General features: G+C 36.5%; 1 protein-coding gene across 1 annotated transcript; it reads right to left on the reverse strand.

Moving 5' to 3' along the window:
- Nucleotides 1-235: 235 nt before the first annotated feature.
- LOC102655654 (proton-coupled amino acid transporter-like protein CG1139) lies at nt 236-20530 on the reverse strand. The gene is made up of 10 exons (XM_026446260.1): nt 20469-20530; nt 20345-20404; nt 20203-20265; nt 20025-20114; nt 18723-18995; nt 16913-17264; nt 16176-16354; nt 15813-16000; nt 14747-14987; nt 236-389 (listed from the first exon to the last, which is right to left on the reverse strand). The coding sequence occupies exons 1-10, from the start codon at nt 20528-20530 to the stop codon at nt 236-238; spliced, it is 1662 nt and encodes a 553-aa protein (XP_026302045.1).
- Nucleotides 20531-22240: the final 1710 nt, after the last annotated feature.

The following is a 22240-nucleotide window of genomic DNA, read 5'->3' on the forward strand; positions in this document are numbered from 1 at the left end:
ATGGAATCCGTGCAAAAATCTTCTCACAGACGCTATAACTAATATACGCGTATATACGCGTGTCGAGGCCGAAGACGAACTTTAATAAAGCATGAACAAACGCCGGTCGTACATGGTGTACTCTGGGGCGTCGAATAATGGGGTGTGTTCGGGTTCGGTATCGCTATAATGGTGTTTCTCCCTCTCTCTTTCTCCCCCTGCTGACAATAGGTCGGCCAGGTCAAGTGTGCGTATACTAATCATGTTCCTGGTCAGGGCCGAGGTCCGAAAATGTAGCGAGGAAATGCGAACTATGCGCGAGGCACAATGCCCCCTTCGCACTTTCGACCAGATGCCATGGATATTCGGAGGCCGGGCGTAGGACGGCGTTGCTGGACCCTCGAGAAATACTGGAAAATGATAGGATTTCGCGCCTATGAGAATTTTCCAGAATTTTTTTTTTATTATTGGAAAATTGGAAGTATTTCGAAAATATTATAGGATTAGGATATTCAATTTATTCCGTATTTACAAGCTTAAAAAAAGTATTGGATTAGAGGATGTTATTAGAAACTCGTGTGTTAAATGTAAATATAGGGAGAATGGATGTAATCGAATATTTCTTCATCGCTTATTATTCAAATATTGGGATTAGGATTCGAGGCAAACTTAATTTACTCGAAGTTCGTGTTATCAAATATAAATGTGAGATACAACGAATGTAATCGAATACTTGTTAATTATTATTCAAATATTACAATAGTTAGGACTCTTTATTCGACGCAAACTTAATTTATTTCGTTTAAAATTTTATTTAATTAAAAGAAATATTGGATTAGAGGATGTTATTCAAAACTCGTATATTAAATATAATATTAAATATAAATATACGGAGAATGAATGTAATCGAATATTTGTTCATAGCTTATTATTTAAATATTAGAATTAGAGTAGAAATTCGTGTTATTAAATATAAATATGAGATACAACGAATATAATGGAATACTTGTTCGTTAATTATTATTCAAATATTACGATAAATAGGACTCTTTATTTGAGGCAAACTTAATTTATTCTGTCTAAAATCTTATTTAATTAAAAAAAATATTGGATTAGAGGATGTTACTCAAAACTCAAAACTGTATTATATACTTGTTCATAGCTTATTATTCAAATATTAGAATTAGGTAGAAATTCGTGTTATCAAATATAAATACAACGAATATAATCGAATATTCGTTCGTTAATTATTATTCAAATATTATAATGGTTAAAACTTTAAGGTTTCTTTTGTTCAAGACAAATTTTAATATTTGTTATCTTGTGTTATACAGAAGATACAACGAATATAATCGAATACTTGTTCAAATATTATGATAGTTACTTTTATTCAAACCTAATTCATTAAAATCTTATCATTAAAAGAAATATTGGATTAAAAAATATTATCATGTATCAAATATAAATATATGGATTGTATGAGATACAACGATACTTGAGGCTTTTTATTATAAGGCAAATCTAATTTATTTCCTTCCTAAAATTATTTAATTAAAAGAAATATTGGATTAAAAGATATTACTCGAAACTGGTATATTAAATATAAATATATGGATTGTATGAGATACAATACATAATCAAACTTAACAACGTAATCAACTTGTTCATTGGTTATTATTCAAATATTATGATAATTAGAGCTTTTTATATCAAATATAAATATATGGATTGTATGAGATTTTTATTATAAGGCAAACTTAATTTACCTTGTAAAATCTTATTTAATCTTATTTAATTAAAAGAAATATTGAATTAAAAGATATTACTCGAAACTGGTGTATCAAATATAAATATATGGATTGTATGAGATATAACAAATGCATAATCAAATATTTGTTCATTGCTTATTATTCAAATATTATGATAATTAGAGCTTTTTATTTAAACCTAATTTATTAAAATCTTATCATTAAAAGAAATATTGGATTAAAAGATATTACTCAAAACTGGTGTATAAATATATGAGATAATTTTGTTCCTCGCTTACTATTCAAATATTACAATAATTAAGGCTTTTTATTAAAATCATGGATGGTACCACGAAACTCGCGTGTAGCTCGAATATGACAAATACGTCGAGGTTAATCGAAAAGAAAAGTATTGTGAGGAAGATGAAGAGGCCAAGTACGTCCTTACCTGTGGGCATAAGCTGACGCAGAAGAGCAGAAGGTAATACCTGGCATTCTTCGAGGCGAAATTCGAACACTGGCACCAAGTTTCCCACATCCTCCCTTTCGGAAGAGGGGGTGGATCCGCTGGTAGGAGAGATGACAAGGAACAGTTTCCACTACGGCCTCTATTACGGGATCAGTGTCGAGAAGTATCGGCGAGATTAGAGAAAGGCGGATGGTTTTATGCGATGGCGTGGCGAGGAGGTTGAATGTCGCGTGGGATTAAAATCGAGTAGCAGCCTCTCCTTTGCGAAGGGTGGAAACCCATTCCGCCTCGAAAACCCTCTCCAAAACGTAACATTTAAACCTTCTCGAGAGAAAAAAAAGAAAATAGTATTCGAGCCGCTTCTAGAAATAAAGTGCACGAATCATAACGTATCTCAACATGTTGAGAAAATGAAATATTTATTTGTCATCATTCTGAAAAGAAATATAAAGAAGAATATTCAAAGAATCCTCATTTAAGTTAAATTAAAACGATCATCCAACACTATGAAAGCTAGGTACAATTTTATTATCTTGCTTTAAATACAAAATTAATAAATCAAACTGTATACAAATTGTGATATATTATGAGATATAAGAAAATAGAATCCTCTTGTCTAAGCCGATACATCGTTTTAAATTATTACAAATATCATGATAACAACAAAAATTCTTCTCCCTATTGCCAGTGTGAAGATCAAAAATTCGGCAAGAGAGAATATCGTCGACGAAAAGGGAAATTCGTCACCCGTTTCGCATCCATGTTTATCCTCTCGTGGCGCGAATCGCGTCGGTAAGTCGGTTTACGCGCGTACAACAAGCCTGGGACAACGCGAAACGACACTTTGAGTCGTCGCATCTACGCGGTTACCCAGAAGGACTCCGCTCTCTCTCTCTCTCTCTCTCGTTTAATCCCTTCGCCCCCCCGCGTCGCTGTCCCGCGACCGTAACGCGATTTAGAGCGAGCAGATTTTAAATCCGAGAGGTGCGCGTGCATTCATTGTGTGAGGCGATTCATCCCTACCCCTCTCCTCTTTTCCCCCTCTTTTCCGTGTCTTTGTGCACCGTCTTCGTCACGAGGCAAGGTGGACGTGGATATTGTAGCTTTCCACTCGCCCCTTGGTAAAAGTATTCGTTGGTTATAAGTGGGTATTTTCGTCGAGTGGTGGTTGTCCGGGAGAAAAAAAGGAGTGTTTTGTCGTGTTTTGTTGTCCCGCGCGCGGGCAAGAGTTGTCTACTTGTATTGGACCGTGAGTGGAGTAGGGTTTGGGACGTTGCGTGGGCTTGCTTCGAATTGAATGGTATATAGGTTTAGAAGGGTAAACGCGCAGGCGGGATTAGGTTTGATCTTTCTCACGGAAATATTCTATCGAAACATATTATAATAATAATAATAAATTATCGTTTGTTATCTAATTTTCTAATTCAAAAAAATTTGCAATAATATTATCGTTTACTAAAACATCTCCTTTTCTTTGTATCAATATATTTTAAACAACTCTTTTTCTATAATGAATTCCCTATACTGAATTTAGTTCCCTAAATGAATATTGATATAAGTAAATCCTAACCTTATCTTTTTGTTTATATATAGCTGTCTATATATATCTCTAATCATTACTAAAATATCTCCTTTTCTTTGTATCAATATATTCTAAACAACTTTTTCCTTATAATTCCCTATACTGAATTTAATTCCCTAAATGAACAATATATTGATATAAGTAAATCCTAACCTTACCTTTTTGTTTATATATAGCCGTCTATATATATATCTCTAATCATTTACTAAAATATCTCCTTTTCTTTGTATCAATATATTCTAAACAACTTTTTCCCTGTAATGAATTCTCTGTACTGAATATAGTTCCCTAAATGAACAATATATTGATATAAGTAAATCCTAACCTTACCTTTTTGTTTATATATAGCCGTCTATGTATATATCTCTAACCATTTACTAAAAGATCTCCTTTTCTTTGTACCAATATATTCTAAATATCTTTTTCCCTATAATGAATTCCCTATACTTTAGTTCTCTAAATGAACAATATATTGATATAACTAAATCCTAACCTTATCTGTTTATATATATCCGTCTATAATCGAATGGGGATCAAAGATCTAGATGCACAATGCGTATGATTATTTATACATAGATTTGGTATATAAATATATCCATCAAACGAGATAATTTGATCGCCACGCGTTCATCTTGCTCTCCTTTAAAAAAAAAAAAGAAGAAGGAGAAAAGAATTCCGCATACCTTAACAGCATCCGCTGCAACCTAAAACCCCCTCCCCTCGGATCAACGAGGAATTCCAAAGTGGTGCAAAAATTCTCACGGGATCGTTCTTACGTGGAAAGAGCGAGCGGCACACGGGACGGTGTGATTTTCATCGTCGTGGACATCGTCGAAGGTGGTCCATTTCCCATCGACGGTCATCTGCCATCCTTGGAGGATGTTAGGTATCCTCCGGTTGGATAGCGTGTCCTCGTTATTCAACGGCAGGTGACCGGTCGATGGGTCACCTTATACGCGGTGCCGCGCGTTTTTTCCTTTCGAGTCAACGTGTCTAGGATTTGCACGCCTGTTTTCTGCGCCTGTGAGAGAAGCGCGATCCTCCTCGAGGCTAATGTTACGCTTCTAGGTGGTTCACGGTTTCACCTCCCTTCTTCCTTTTTCTTTCCTTTTTTTTTCTTTCTTTCTTTCTTCTTCATAACACGAGCCTCGAGATCGTTTACACGCGGCTAGTCCTCCTTTTTATGCGAGAGGGTGCAGGGCCGGTGTAATTACTTCGCGACGGATGATCATTTCCTTGAATATGGAGGCGATTATAATTTTCAATTTTTTCCATTAGTCAAAATCGTGTTCAAGAGTAATTAAACGTGTGTCCCATACGTGTTGTTCTGAACTGAAAGAGAATTCGTATTAAATTTTTGTATAAAAATAATAATAATAATATATTAAATGGTAAAATTATACTATTTTTAAAAAGTTAGTTGAATATATTAACCTGTCCAATCAAAGAGATCGAAACGAATTAAAAAGTGCATGTATGTGTATATAACGAAATTATCCGTGTTAAAAAATTTAGGTTAGGTTATATTTTTCGTAATCATCGGGCGTATCGTAAAAACTTCTCCCCGCTTTTTAATCTCTTTAAGACATTTGCAAAGTCTATGAATATCGGAGTTAGATAATACATGCCGTGGCACGTTAAGGTACATGCTTGTTGGCGTCTGTCGCGTGCATATTTGCGCGCAAAAATCGAGGCACGGTGTTCGGTTTCGCGAATGTCTGCTGAGTCAGGAACCCGACCATCGATCACTTATTGTTAGCGAGCGAACACCCGTCGTATCGCGACTGCACTTATTTGCTTCGACACCCTTTTCGCCGACACAATTCTGTCATTTCCCTAAAAAAGTACCGATACTGATAGATTCGATTCCGCTTCGCCGATCCCCACATGTGATCTTACGATTATTATTTCTCTCGTCTATCGAAGTGATCGTCGAATTTGCTCACAAATCATTTGCTGAAATGGAAAAGAATTATTTGTAAATACATGTGCTAGATATTTCATTTGTCTAAAATTAAAATTATATAATAATATGTAATTACGTATATCTGTTACAATCATAACCTCTTTATGATCAAAATCATATACACATTTGAAAATACGTCGAAATCAATCAATTATAATCTTTTCTCTGATAAATCTAATCTTTCTCCTTATTCGCTTTTCAATTCTAATTATCGACCTAAAATGATATATATTTAATCAGAAAATATATAATTCACTAATAATCTCGTAACCTTGTAATGTAACGTACGTCATTAAATTATTTTCGTCACAACCTCAACTTTTTATCGTTTCAAAATTAAACTAATCATTCTTCCGACACATTTAATTATATTCAATTCTTAATTCCATTAATTTCAATAATTCAAAACGTTTGACTAACAATTATAACCTCTCCTTCGAAAATCGAACGGCACGTTTTCCAAAACGCATCGACATCGATCCAACAGCCTCCTTCTCTCCTCGAATATTACCATTTCACCCACTTTTCCGAAAAACAATCATCGTTCAGCTGCGAATTCGTCGCGGCTCGATCCCATCGCGAACAATGAGCGGGATTATAATCGGCGTGGACGAGCAGCACGCGGCGAAAATCCACTCGCTCCGTGTACGCAGCACACGTCACCGATTCGAACGCCACTCGATCCTCGGTGGCGACACATCGGCCCGAGACGAATCGCGACAAAAGTTGACGTCTCCATCTCTCACGATCGAAACGAGCAACGACACGCGGTAGTCACGCCCATGTCGATCCTTTTGTCGCTCGGTAATGTTGTTGGGCCGAGATTTATTATTCGAACAAGGGTGCCTCGTCGTTATACACGCTCGATTCAGCTCGTATTTAGGAGGATTATTCGCGTGCACCGTTTACCTCTGCTTCGTTCGAATTGACTTTTTTCCTTTGCTCCGTTTCGTTGATTCAAATGTACGTGTAGATAGTTTTGTGCGAGTGAATTGGTGAGAGATTTCTAGTGGACTTACTTTTTTTCTAGGATTTAGTGATTCAACATTAGAGGAGTACAAGTTAGGTTAGAATTCTTTCTTTTGCTTTCTTTTGTTTTGTACGTATAGATTTATCTCTTTCCAGAGATTTAATCGTCTAACATTAATTAAGTTAGAATTATGAATTCTAATTATAATTCTAATATATTGTAATATATTGCGATATAACTGAAACAATTAAATACTTTTATGTATATTTATATTTCAATGTAAGTAAACTTTGACGTGTCTGTGTATATCTTTAGAAATTGCAAAAATAAGAAAAAAATCCCTTTCTCGTACATTTAAAAAAGTTTCATTTCAACTTTCAAACGAATTTTCGCCCAATTTTCGTTTCGATTCGAAGACAAAATTTCGAGAAATGATCTCTTTTTCACGCAAAGATTTCTCGATCTTTAATCCAAACACCAAATATCTCCCCTCCGCTTGGACACCGAGGAGAAAGAAAGGGAAGAGAAGAAAGAGAAAAACTTGGAAACAGACGAACGAAAGGAAAGAAAAGGAAAAGAAAAGTGGAAAAATTGAAACGAAGGCGAGAGGCAAACTGGAAAACGTAAAAACAGAGAGACATAGGTATTGCACACATACGCGCGTGACGAGGACGCGACAAAGGAGCGCGGGCGTGCGGGGGCGAGGGGGGCGGTTGATGCGGGGGTGGCGGCCACGGTGGTGGTGGTGGTGAGGTGTAGTCATGACGACCGCAGCGACCAATCATCCGGAAGTAACGCAGCGCGAGATAACTCTGCATCCAATCAGGTTTAAAGCGGGGACGGGGCTGGCCATCCCCCGCAGAAAATCACCCCCATAACGAAATTTCCACCGTACGAGGGTAGATATACAAAACGACAGACGTCTCTCTCTCTCTCTCTCTCTCTCCTCTCCTCCTCCTCCTCCTTCCCTCTTTATCTCGTTCACCCTCGTCGATGTGGCCCTCGCCCGCGAGTCGAGGATAAGAGGAAAGGGATGTCGCCTCTTATCCACCCTCACCTTTCTTTTTAATTCATAATCTCGGACCCTGTCGATGATAACCTGCGCCTCGAAGATAAGGATACACGAAGGATAGATCCGAGGATTGTAAAGAAATTAGAAATCGTTTCGATCTCGAAGCATCCCTGTTCGATTTCCAAAAATTATCGAGAGGAAGGAAAATTCTGATTTTAAAGAAGCGAAGTAATTGTTGCTTTTCGATTATTAATTATCCCTCGTCGAATTGCTTCTGTAAAAGAAACTTGGAATTTATTCATATCTCATATTTCGAGACATCTTCCTCCAAATTACATATCTCGTAATTTTTCTTCCAACATTGATCGATGATACGATATTGCCTCGTCTCGCTCTTCCAAAATTTACAAATGGATCGACGAATAGCAAAACTATTAAGGGAACCGCACTCGGATCCTCCTCGAAATATTTCCCGCCACCTGATAAAGCGAGGCACTCGATAAATACACACCGGGATCGACATTTACCGCGTAAACGCGTCAGAATGCCCCGTATACGGGAAAAGATGCGTTTATGGGCTGGCACGGAGCCGATAAGAAGGCTCGTAAAACGAATGGCGGCCCATAAGTGTTGGGAGCAAGTTGGACCATTCCCTTAGACGCGATCGGTCGTCGAACGGTGTATATATATATATATATATATATATATAACCTCTCCCTGCATTTGTCACGTTTATCGACTTCGCCATGTACACCGCACAGTTTCATCGTGGCACAGTTTGACGGGCGAACGAATGGCGCGTTCCACGGGCCCGCGAGAGGGGGGGCTTTGAGCATCCTCCCCCGTTCAAACGAAACTCTCCTCTTTTAGGTGTATTTAGAAAGGTGTCGCTTTCGATCGGAAAAAGAAATTTTCCTCCTTTTCACTCTTCTGTTTTTGTAGATGCTTAATGCGTCGCTCTCGATTATACGAAAATAGAATCGAGAATCTTTTGAATTTTTTTAATAGATAAGACTCTTTGTGGAAGTTGTTAATTTTATATAGAATTCGAGGATAATAGAAGAAATAAATGTTAATGTAATAAAAATTTTTCTATTTTTTTTCTTTCCTCCTTTTTTACAACGATTAATATTTTTAAACCAGAAATTAGTTTCTCCACGTGTTTCATAACGCGCATTCCCTTCCTCGCGAACAATTGCAACGTGCGTTCCATCTTTATCAAAGAGCTAGAAGAGTTAAAACTTGATATTAATAAATATTCGCCCGTGAAACTCGTCCTCTTCAAACGAACGCTCCACTCCGGGTCAATGGATCAATCACGCGTCTAATTTTCTCTAAAACCCTCCTATATAAATTCGTCAACCACGACAATCCCAATCATTTCCAAATCAATTTCAAACGCTGCTGTGTATATATATATATATATATATATATATATATATATATATATATATATGGAAATCCAGTATTTTTCTCAAATCAATCGAGAGGATATTGGTCGGCCTCGCGGAAAATTTCCTTCGGCCGGTTCATCCTGGAAAAAACCTTCCACGATATCGAAACTCCACGCTAATCCACCTCGCGCCTCCTTGATTACGATACACCGCCGAATGGAAGGAAATAAAGAGAGGAAGGGAAAAAAGAGATTTTTCTCATCATCCACGCTCGCTCTCCCTCCATCTATCCTCGCCTCTATCGCCACCCTCCCCTCTCGGGCGGGAGTGTGGGTGGATGAATTCCATCGTTATCGAGTCGCACCCCCATTTTACAAACGGGAAAGCTTCTCTTCCGCCCGCAAAATCCCTCCACTGAACGTGCATATTTCCATTTGACACGCCTCAACGATCGCCTGATTTTATTAAAAACCCCCGTAACCTGGTTCCATCCCTTCCCTCTTCCGCCAAGGGTTCAAATCTTTCCTCCAGATGCCTTTATTGCAATCCCCCCTCCGCGTCTTCGAAATTTTTTCCAAAAGCTCGACGAAGTTTAGCGAAGTTTGGAAGGATCCTCTTTGGATCGTTTGGACGAAGAATTTTAAATCTTTGGAATTTTTTGACGCCAAACCAGTTTTGCAAATTCGTGAAAAATCGTAAAAACGACTGAAAATATTATAAAAATATTATATTATAAATCGAAACAACGAACAAACGAACGAGATTTGGCGAAACTCAATAATTCTCAAAGAAACATCTTCCAAGAGGAAGACTCATCTCATACTTGCTCAAAAAAAAAAAAAACTCTCGACAAATCGACGTTAATTCAAATATTCAAAGGTAATCGCGTTGGTGGACGAAGAGATGCTCGAACTCCCCCTCCCCCTTCGATAACAACGACAACAGGCTCGTTACGCGCCGCCATGCTCGGCCCCTCTTCCCCTAATTTTCAAACTCGTCCGTCCGCTGTCTTGTCTGCCGTGGCAAGGATATACGGAGAGGGATCCACCGATAGACAGAAGGAGAAGAAGAGAGGGGAGGAGGAGAAAGATGGAAGTCGTAAACGAGGTCGAGTGTCGAGGCAGCGTATAATTTCGATGACAAGCAAAGGGGTGGTTATATCTCGCCCATTTCTCCCATTTCTCTCCGCTCGCGTGTTCCTCCACGCTGGGACCGGGCTGCGAGTGGCGGCTGCGAGCCACCCCTGTGTGATTGTATTAATCCAACCGTACCCCTCCTCCCCCTCCAACCATTTACTTCTCGGCTTCTCCACTCCCCCCCGGATCTCTTTTCGCCCCAGCGGGAGGAGGACGAAAGCCCTCCTCTGTCATCCGACCACCACCCCCGTCGACCCTCCTAAAGCACGACTTCCGCAGGCAAACGAAGCGTGCGAGCGTCGTGTATAATGAAGCGCCGCTCCTTCGTTTCCTCGCCGTTGTTCCAGGCGTCGTCACCTTCCTACTCCTACTCCTTTTCGTCCACGAAGAATACGGCCAAATTCAAAGCCGCCGCCGTCCCTCTGTTATTTCTGTTTATTTGTTCGGAGTGGATCCTTGGAAATTTTTCTTACTCTCGATTTTTGGAAAGGTACGCGTTTCATCGACAAACTGTGGTCTTTGGATTCATAGGAATAGTGTTCTGCGTTTTGTAGTAATTTCTCTAAATATCGTTTCTAACACGTATACTTTGCGAATAATATATAATGATATAATGTAAATTATCTTCTTTGGTCAGAATTATCTTCTCCAATCACATTTCACGACGTGTACTTTATAAATCTAATACTTTATAATCTTAATATATATATTAGCAACTATGAGAACGATCATGTTACACAAACGCAAAAGAAACCTTGATACTCTCGACAAAAGGTAGACAGATGTCACCCGCGTCGCTCGGTCGAAACTCGCAAGAAAACTTCGCACGATATAAGCTTTCGCCGCGATATAAACGGTCGGAGTGGATCCTTGGAAATTTTTCTTACTCTCGATTTTTGGAAAGGTACGCGTTTCATCGACAAACTGTGGTCTTTGGATTCATAGGAACAGTGTTCTGCGTTTTCTAGTAATTTCTCTAAATATCGTCTCTTTTCCTAACACGTATATACTTTGCGAATAATATATAATGATATAATGTAAATTATCTTCTTTGGTCAGAATTATCTTCTCCAATCACATTTCACGACGTGTACTTTATAAATCTAATACTTTATAATCTTAATATATATATTAGCAACTATGAGAACGATCATGTTACACAAACGCAAAAGAAACCTTGATACTCTCGACAAAAGGTAGACAGATGTCACCCGCGTCGCTCGGTCGAAACTCGCAAGAAAACTCGCAAAGTTCGCACGATATAAGCTTTCGCCGCGATATAAGATTTCGGAGGAGAGGAGAAAAACGTAAGAAAGGCAGTATCTGCGCGGAAGGAAAGTGGAGAGAGGGAAGAGAGAAGGTACAAGCCGTTTAGCGATATTTCACGGGGCTCTCGTTCGTAAGGGTTTCTAGCCGCGCACGGTATTACCGGAGCCAGTCTTGCAAACTCGAGATAAGGGCGGACCCCCGACACCGGCAACCGTCGTAGCTAAGGAGACGAGAGGTGCATTCTCGCGCACGGGGCAGAGAAGAGGACAGGAGGGATCCTGACGGGAAGAAAGCCGCTAAGAAAGCCCCATTCCGGGGCCAGCCACGCACTGCAACGCCTCGTCTCGCGCCATGAAATGAAATTGGTTAATATATCCTCTCGCCGTTCATTTTCCTCCACTTCTTTCTGTCTCTTTCTCCAAATATCTATATTCTTTTTTTTTGAAAATAGATGGTGGATATTGATGGTAATTTGATGTCTGGAAATTGTTGGAGATGGAAAAATTTAAATGAATTAAAGAAAAGATGATCGTACGATTGTAAGATTAGATACTTTTTTTCGGAACGATCGCAGCGCTCTTGTTACGAGAGAGAAGAGAAGTTGCGAGAGAATCGAGTGTAACCGGTGTTCACGCTCGGTTAATTAGCGAGCATTTAAAGTGCACGTGCACCTACCGGCTAATCCCTGCAATTTCTGGCGAAGGGAAGGACGACGGGTCAGGCCGTCCTACCAATTAAAAAGAAAAAACCTCAGAGACACCCTTCCCTGAAGAACTCGTTATTTACACCGCAAAAGAGGCGCACGTGCTCGTCCAATTCTGCTCGCCCGTAATCCTCTCTTAATCACTCGGATGTGCACTAACAGGTGCAAACCAATTGTCCATCCCTTCCCTTCCCTCGTACGAGAAGTCACACGGACGCTCGATATTCTTTCTTTTTCTTCTTTTCTTTTGATTATACGTGTTGTTATTATTTTAAATCATGATTAATTAAATTCGTTGGAAAAGATTGGAATCAGAAATATAATATATGTATATATATTACTTAAATTCATATCTTATTATTATTATTATTGTTATTATTAACACAATTCGTCGAACTTAAAAAAAAAAAGAAACTTAAAGAAAATCGTTTCTTACCTATTTTATATAATAACTCATCGAATCAAAACGCTCAAAAAATATTGTTCCACTCTGGTTCGCTGTACAACCCCTTTTCGAACAACCCACTTCTCCATTAAAAAAAAGAAATCCAAACGGATTTTTCACCGGTTGTTCGAGAAGCTGCGAACGAACAAAAAAAAAAAAGAAAAAACTTCTCCAAACTTGGAAACAAAGTTGAAACAAGGCTGCTCGAATTCGCCCAAATTCTCGATCCAAACAAACTTCGAGGAAAGGAAGGGAAAAGAAAAAGAAGAAACTTGTCCAAGCCCTAATAAAGAAGAAAAAAAAAAGCAAACGAGGTTTCGTCTCATCCCACCCGTTATATTCCACCCACAGTAATGAACGCGACCACCTTGAATTGGCAAACGGATGAACGACCAGCCAGAGTCAGTCCGTAAGAGCGAACTCGAGCCGAAGAACACAAGAGACAAAGAGACGGAGAGAGAGTTGCACAACTCCGCGCACTGAGACACAGAGAGAGAGAGAGAGAGAGAGAGAGAGAGGGTGGTAAGAGGGAGCCGCCAAAAGGGGTTCCTCTCTCTCTCTCCGCTTTTGCCCTCTCCGAAGGGACTCTCCCACTCACGGCCACCCGTTAACTCAGGCATTTGTACGCGTGCACGGTGACACGCGTCCCTGCATTCGAATGCCTTTGCACGCGTGTCCTCGTCCTTCATGCGTATCTGATAAGCCATTGACGGCTGGATGATCTGACGCGATTATACGGGGCCCTCCTACTATACTATCTCTGTCTTTCCTCCTCCGTTGTGTCCGTCTCCTTTCTTCCATTTTTTCATTTCTTCTTCTTCTTTGGAAAGTTTTAAAAGATTGGCGCAGCTAACTTGGAGATTGAGCAGAGAGAGAAACGGTTCCTGGTCTCTACCTGTGGAATACAGTTTGGGTGAAATTGTGTATTGCGTATTTTTATAGAGAGAGAAAAGAGAGAGAGAGAGAAAAGGGAAGGAAGATTATTTTAAGAGGGTGAATTTGGGTATTGGAAGTTCTATGATTCTAAGAGTCGTGAAAAGTGATGCCAGTTTGTTGGATTCTGTAGTAATTATTGAAATTGCGTTATATTTTATATTTTTACAGGGAAAGTTTTATGAAATGAGGTTATTTTAAGGGAGTGAATTTGTTCCAAAATCCAAAAGAAAGAATAAAAATATTGCAATTGTTTGAAAGAAAGAGAGAGTTTTATCTGTTTTTGAAAAAACTCAATGATCAAGGTTAAATTGACTTCAGTATAATTATTGAAATTGTATTATTTTATATTTTTACATACAGTAATTTTATGAAGGAAAAAAATGAGAGAGTGATATTATTTTAAGGGGATGAATTTGTTCCAAAATCCAAGAGAAAGAATAAAAATATTGCAATTGTTTGAAAGAAAGAGAGAGTTTTATCTGTTTTTGAAAAACTCGATGATCAAGGTTAAATTGATTCAGTGTAATTATTGAAATTGTATTATATTTTATATTTTTACATGCAGGAAAAGTAATTTTATGAAGGAAAAAATGAAAGAAGAGGATTGTTTTAAGGGGATGAATTTGTTCCAAAATCCAAGAAAAAGAATAAAAGTATGTATTGCAATTGTTTCGAAAAGAAAGAGAGAGAGAGTTTTATCTGTTTTTGAAAAACTCAATGATCAAGGTTAAATTGATTCAGTGTAATTATTGAAATTGTATTATATTTTATATTTTTACATGCAGGGAAAGTTCTATGAAGGAAAAAATGAGGGAGTTTATGAGATTATTTTAAGGGGATGAATTTGTTCCAAAATCCAAGAGAAAGAATAAAAGTATGTACTGCAATTGTTTTTGCGTTTCGAAAAGAAAGAGAGAGAGAGAATTTTATCTGTTTTTGAAAAACTCGATGATTAAATTGACTTCAGTGTAATTATTGAAATTGCGTTATATTTTATATTTTTACATGCAGGGAAAATTTTATGAAATAAGGTTATTTTAAGGGGATGAATTTGTTCCAAAATCCAAGAGAAAGAATAAAAGTATGTACTGCAATTGTTTTTGCATTTCGAAAAGAAAGAGAGAGAGAGAGTTTTACCTGTTTTTGAAAAACTCGATGATCAAAGTTAAATTGACTACGATGACGTAGGAGGTGATAAAGCAGACAGCGATCAACAAGGACAAGCCGAAAACCAATTTCCATTTCAGCGTGCCGTAATTGTTGTGATGCACCAGAATGTAGAGGAAGGCTGGGATAATGATTGATAAAGTCGACGTGCCAAGTGCCCCGACCACAGCCATGAATAAATCCAATTTAGGAATAATCGCCGCCAAAATACCTGTAATTTCGGTTTACGTTTCGGTTAAATTTCATCCGCCTCGTTTCTCTTCCCATTTAATTATTATTTTTCGAACGAAACACTTTTCTCAACGAGAAATAACATTTAAAAAAAGAAACGAAACGAAATTTACGATAGCTCTCTTCCCAGCTGGCTAATGTCTCTCCAAACTTTCAAACTTGAATTATTCATGGAATTATTTGCATTTCCAGATCGTATTAATTAACAGTTCGAGCAATTTCCTTTTTCTCTCTCTTTCTACATACTAAATAAATATCGATTTTTCACTCACTCACTCTTTAAATTTTTTCTCCCATTCAGAATTATATCATTCGATAACAATTTTGTTTATTCACAATTCTACAATATATTTTTTCCTAAAATTTAAGAGGAACAAAAATTGGAGGAAAATCCAATCGGAGGAAGGAAATTATCCCGTTTTCTGGGAGGGAGGGGGAGAGGAATCGGCCGAAAAGAGGGAAAAGTTCGGTCCATCGAACCGTCCCTTATTAGAACCGATCTCTCGCCAAGAGTTTCTCTATAGGGGAAACTAGGCTATCCATACTAAATTTCCCCAAAATAGATTCTCCAACTTTGGTAATATCCAGCTCGCGATGGACTGCGATCGATCGATCGATCCTCCTCCTCTTTAAGTTTGGTACTCGAAAGTGTGAAAGGGAAAGGAGGAAAAGGCCAAGTTTCGAAGAAAGAAAATTAAACCTGCGTGTCGAGATTTGAAGATATTTGAGAAAGAAATAGAGAATATCGTAAATTTAATTCTTCTCTTTTTACTTTCGTTCATCTCTTATTAAAAAATATACGTACACGTGATGAAGGTGACGATCAAACGAATCATCACGTTCCAGAATAGGTAAATTTTGCCACGTGGTTGGTTAACGTCGTCCCCCGGCATGATGTACTGATCCAATAGGATGATTATCGGCATGTAACATTGCAGACCGTACGTGAAATATATGGAGAGGGCTTGCATGACCAGGGCCAATATCGTCGCTCTACAAAAAGGGCAAGAACAGAAGAAGAACGATTTTAAAACGTTTCCTTCCTTTCCTCTCTCTCTTTCTCTGTTTTCTCTGTTCCAACTCATCGAGAGTCAGATATAATTTGTTGGAAAAAATGCGAATAGAAATTAAGATTGTGTATCGTGTGTATCAGATATCAGGATATTACGGATCGTTCGTGGCGAAGTTTCGAATGAAATTGCCGTTAGAGTCGGGGCCAAATTTCAAATAGCCGATCACACCGACCAAAGTGTGGAAAAGGGTAATGTGCATCATACCGTGGTTCAACACCCCGGTGAATTTCGTGTAATTCCACGGTTTCTTCATGTCGTGCTCCACTTCCAGCATCTAAACAATTAATTAATTCGATTTTCGTTAAAATTTTCTTCTCCCGAAATCTTTCAAGAAAGAAATCTAATCTTTAAATCAAACGAACAGAGATCGATGAAAGAAAATATTTATATAGTTTTCTTCGAACCTCCCCAATTTTAACTATATTCGATAGCATTTCTATGGGAACAAGTTTATTTTCCACTTTGAAATATAATAAAACTACGAAAAAAAAGATCAGGTGGACGAGTAATTTAAAAAATAACTACTCAAGCTCAACGAATTTTGAAGGTTTAAGGTTAATAAAAAAAAAGGTTGCCAAGTTTCTTTAAAAAAGAAAAAAATTACAATATTTTGTTATTTGAATAACGTTAAATTGGCAAAAAGAAACTTTCCTATTTTATTATTTTTACTTTTTGATATATTCTGCGTATCATTATTTTGTACATGCTTTGTTTAACATGTAATATTTAATATAGAACGTTTAATAATAAAATGGCTGGCACGAGTTTGACACGCTCCAAATCGAAATAGTATTTTCGAAATTGAGAAAGTGTGATAGAAGGGAAGACTCACTATTCCAGGGGAGCTTATGCTGAAGAACACGGTTCCAACGAATTTTGGATAGAGGCCGACGTTGTGGTTGATGACAACCCATTCACCGCCAATCCCGTCCTTCAACGCGTATACGACGGCTATCACAGCGGCGACGAACAGGAACAAGTTTCCGATGATCGAGATGATCGCTATGTCGTTTAGATATTTCATCATGTTCATCACGAAGAAGAACGGGAACAGTATCAACACTATGTATTTGTGATCTATCCCCTCGAAATCGTAGAATTCCTGCACGATCCCCGATATGAATACGACGTACACGGCGCCTACGCCTATGTAACACATTATTATCGAGCTGTCCACCAAACATCTGGAAAAGAAGATTAAGATAGTATATAAAATTACGAGTATTAATATTAGTTGTTTATCACTACTCTTTACATTTCATATCAATATCCATAAATTATGAATATTAATATAGTTGTTTATCACTACTCTTTATATTTTTTTTATATCATTTTCACGTAAGAAACGTAAAAGAAACAAAATTTAATATCCAAATTACGAATATTAATATTAGTTGTTTATCACTACTCTTTTCATTTCATATCAATATTCATAAATTATGAATATTAATATAGTTGTTTATCACTAAATATACTCTTTATATTTTTTTCATATCATTTTCACGTAAGAAATGTAACGTAAAAGAAAGAAAATTTTCTGGAAAAGAAGATTAATATCCAAATTACGAATATTAATATAGTTGTACTCTTTACATTTTTTTCAAGAATTTTATAAGAAATTAATATTTTCACGCAAGAAACGTAAAAGAAACAAAATTTTTTAGAAAAGAAGATTAATATCCAAATTACGAATATTAATATTAATTGTTTATCACTATTCTTTTCATTTCATATCAATATCCATAAATTATGAATATTAATATAGTTGTTTATCACTACTTGTACTCTTTACATTTTCTGGAAAAGAAGATTAATATTCAAATTACGAATATTAATATAGTTGTATTCTTTACATTTTTTTCATATTATTTTCACATAAGAAACGTAAAAGAAACAAAATTTTCTGGAAAAGAAGATTAATATCCAAATTACAAATATTAATATTAATTGTTTATCACTACTTTTTTCATTTCATATCAATATTCATAAATTATGAATATTAATATAGTTGTTTATCACTACTTGTACTCTTTACATTTTCTGGAAAAGAAGATTAATATCCAAATTACGAATATTAATATAGTTGTACTCTTTACATTTTTTTCATATCATTTTCACGTAAGAAACGTAAAAGAAACAAAATTTTTTGGAAAAGAAGATTAATATCCAAATTACGAATATAGTTGTTTATCACTACTTGTACTCTTTACATTTTTTCATATCATTTTCACGTAAGAAACGTAAAAGAAACAAAATTTTTTGGAAAAGAAGATTAATATCCAAATATTAGTATAGTTGTTTATCACTATTCTTTACGCAAGAAACATAAAATAAAAGAAACAAAATTTTCTGTCAACTCTCATTTCACTTGCGATATTAAAAATTCTATTCTATTTTTAAAAAATTAACTTGTTTTTCAATATTATTATAAATTTTATCAATACAAAAAGGAACAATATTCCCTTCTTCAATTTATAAAATTTTAAAAATATAATAGCGATCATTTTATAATGTTGAAATAGCGAACGTTTAATTATTTCGTTCGACGATAATATAATTGAATATTTCTGGTACATAAGGAGAGAGAGAGTAAAATTTTTATCGTAGGATGTGAAAATTGATGTATATGTAAATTTACAAACGTCGCAATTCGGGAGGACAGCCAAGGCTTTTTGTTGCCCGTGGTCAAAGTGGCGACCACCACCTCGTCGTAGTTCAAAATCGGCCTCCTCAAACGGATGCACATCTTGCGATGGATCTTGAGCAAAATGTGAAGGCATCCCGTGATCAGCAATCCAATGAGAATCGTGCCTGCCACTCCGATCACCAAACCGACACTCGCGAAAGCGTTCGGCATCGCGAACAATCCGGTCCCGATCACGCTTTTAATCAAAGTCGCCAGGGATTTGAAATTGCTGGAGAAAAGGTATATGAATCGTATATGCGTATGAGTGGTGAAAAGTTTTTCTAGAATATCTTTATCTCGATGTGGATCGTAATAGAAAAATTTTTGCACGCGATCTTCGACAATTTTCTATAATTTAATTTAATCGTAACTTCTAAAATTTTTCTAGAATATCTTTGTCTCGATGCGTCGTCATAGAAAACTGTGTGCGAAAAATTTTTGTACGAGATTTTGGACAATTTTCTATAATTTATATTTAATTTAATCGTAACTCCCTCTTAAGTTTTCTAAAATATTTTAAAAGTGAATATATGAATATATTCTGAAAGTATTCGAAAATTTCCAATTTTCTATAATTTAATTTATTTAACTTCTAAAATTTTTCTAGAATATTTTTATCTCGATATATCGTCGTAGAAAACTGTGTGTGGTAATTTTCTATAATTTAATTTAATTTCCCTCTAAAATTTTTCTAGAATATTTTAAAACTAATGATTATATGAATATATTCTGAAAGTACGAAAATTTCCTATAATTTAAATTTTCTATAATTTAATTTAATCGTAACTTCCCTCTAATTTTTCTAAAATATCTTTATCTAAATGTCGTCGTAGAAAATTGTGTGCGAAAAATTTTTGAACACGATCTTGGACAATTTTCTACAATTTAATTTAATCGTAATTTCCTTCTAAAATTTTTCTAGAATATCTTTATCTCGATGCGTCGTCGTAGAAAACTGATCTTGGATCGATCTTGGACAATTTTCTACAATTTAATTTAATCGTAAACTTCTAAAATTTTTCTAGAAATCTATATCTTTATTTCGATATAGAAAACTGCGTTAAATTTTTGAACGCGATCTTGGACAATTTTCTACGATATTTAATTTAATCGTAACTCCGATCAAAATTTTCGCATCAATTCACATAAATTTATAAAAAGGAATCGAAAAAGGAGCAAGTTAAAATAATTAATTGATTATTTTAAACCAAGAGCATATATTAAAATTTTGAAGAAAGATAGTAAAAAGATTTTTTACGAGACTGGTTTGGCTGGCTTTCGATGGGCGTAAGGATCGTACGGCTCGTCCTGCGAGAACACTTGTGGCTCGTCTATCTGTGTTGCGGTTCTTTACAAACGTTTACAAACAATTTAATTAGATAGAAGGAGAGTTTGAACAATGAATAAATATAAGTAATAAAAAATGAATTAATTACAGATCGTATTGCTCTTCCTGAGTTTGAAACAATTCTTCGGATTCGCTTATCTGTGCCCTGGATCTACGCGTACAATGCGAATAATGATAAACAATTTAATACGCGGAGGCGAGAACGAATAAAATGTATTTACACGTTATACAATTCGTACACTTCGAGATTTTCAGAAGATTTTTCCGCTTCGTTCTTCCCTGTCTCGGCCCTACAAATAAATAACGTAAATAATAAAGAAGATAAGATGCAACTTAAGAATAATATATATTTACTGGTTGTACGGTTGCTCCTCCTCCTTCCTGTTCAACGAAGATCCCTCTGATTCTTCGCTCATCCTCGGATCTAATCGCGTAACAATAACGTATTTTTCAGGTTACGAGTCGATCGATATTTGAATTCGAAGAAAAAAAGGAAAAAAAACTTTTGAGTCTGTATCGATCGAAATAATAATAATAGTTTCAAACGAAACTGCGATATCGTCTTACATTTTCCGATCCAAAGTTAACCAAAAATAACCAATTTGAAAATATAAATACCCGCGAACTTGTCTACGATGTCTCGAAATATCGAATCGATTAATCGTGATTAAATTTTAAAAGCTCGATTCATTCGAAACGTTCGAAGGGAAAACCAGAGGATCGAAAAATTAATCCTTAAATTCGATTATTAAAAAATTTCCATGGAATCCAATCGCGATCAAAAGCTCAAAAGCTTCAAAAATTTAAATCCAAAATTTTAATACGATTTAAATATTCTCAAACATTCTCAAACACTTTCCAACAAAAATTCTCATTAAAAAACAAACTCCCATCAGCCTCGAACGAAACTTCAAATTCCTCAAACTCGCATCAACATCCACGTAACACGATTCAAACGGAAAGATTCTCAAACGGAAAGAAATCTTCTTCTTCTTCTTCTTCCATTCTATCATTTCTATCAAATCTATCGAAAGGAAAAAAAAATCCTCGAATCTTTAATCCTCCTAACGCGCGACAAAAGGTTCACGATTCAGCGCGACTTGCTTCAAAGCTTCGAAAAAAAAATACCGTCTCAAAAAACGGTTTACAAACTCATGTTTGCCGAGGAGAGGTTAGGTCCGATCGCTCGACATTAACGCGAATTTATCGCGCAACTAATTTCCAGGGAGGAGGCAGGGACGCGAGGTGGAGAGACGGAATAAGGCTGGATACCTTCCCCCCTCTCCCCGACTCCCCCTCCCGGGCCCCGGGTATTGTGATCCTCTCGGTCGGGTGGACCGAGCTGACCGACTTAGCGGGAACGCGAGTTCAGTTACGGAGATTTCCTCCGGGGATTTAACGCCTCGCGGCTCCTCACGGATTGGATAAAAGGGATCATCGGCGTGAGCTTGAACCCCGGTTGAATCGTGGTTAAGGCCACGGCGACAAACCGCTTTCTTTTCAACCGGGTTAACCGAGGGGGAAGGGAAGGGACAGCGAACCGATCATCACTGTGTCATCCTCGTCCTCCGTCCAAATTGCCTGCGCCTCACGATACCGCGAGAATCCAGTCCTTCATCGAGATTAATTAGATTAATCGATAATTGTCGTTTATTGTCGATTATTGTGAAAGAAAGTTAGGAGAGAATGAGATGTTTCTTTTTTTTTATGAATCTCTCTGATGAGTCGTTTAAGTAAAATTGATGGATCAGAATTAAATTTCTTATTTTATATCTGTGTTTTTAATTGTTTTATTTGGTGTGTGGTAGGATTTGGAGGGGATTTTGTTAATGTTTAATTATGGGATATAGAGATTGGAAAGGTTCAATTATTAGTGAACGTTTTGAAGAAGGATTAAAATAATAATTTAATCACGTTTATTGTATAAGTAAAGATTTAAATGTACATTTAATATACGTTAAATTAAGAGTAAATAACTATTTAATTATAGGTTAATTATTTCTAGCAGAAAATAAAAAATTAAGATTAAGAAAAAATAGGTATAAATAATAATTAATAACAGTTCCTTTTACGTAGATTATAATATTATTGTACTGGAAAAAAATCTCGTGAAACAGGGATAAAGA

This window comes from Apis mellifera, linkage group LG1 (assembly GCF_003254395.2).
Source record: "Apis mellifera strain DH4 linkage group LG1, Amel_HAv3.1, whole genome shotgun sequence".
NCBI classification, from domain to species: Eukaryota; Metazoa; Arthropoda; class Insecta; order Hymenoptera; family Apidae; genus Apis; species Apis mellifera.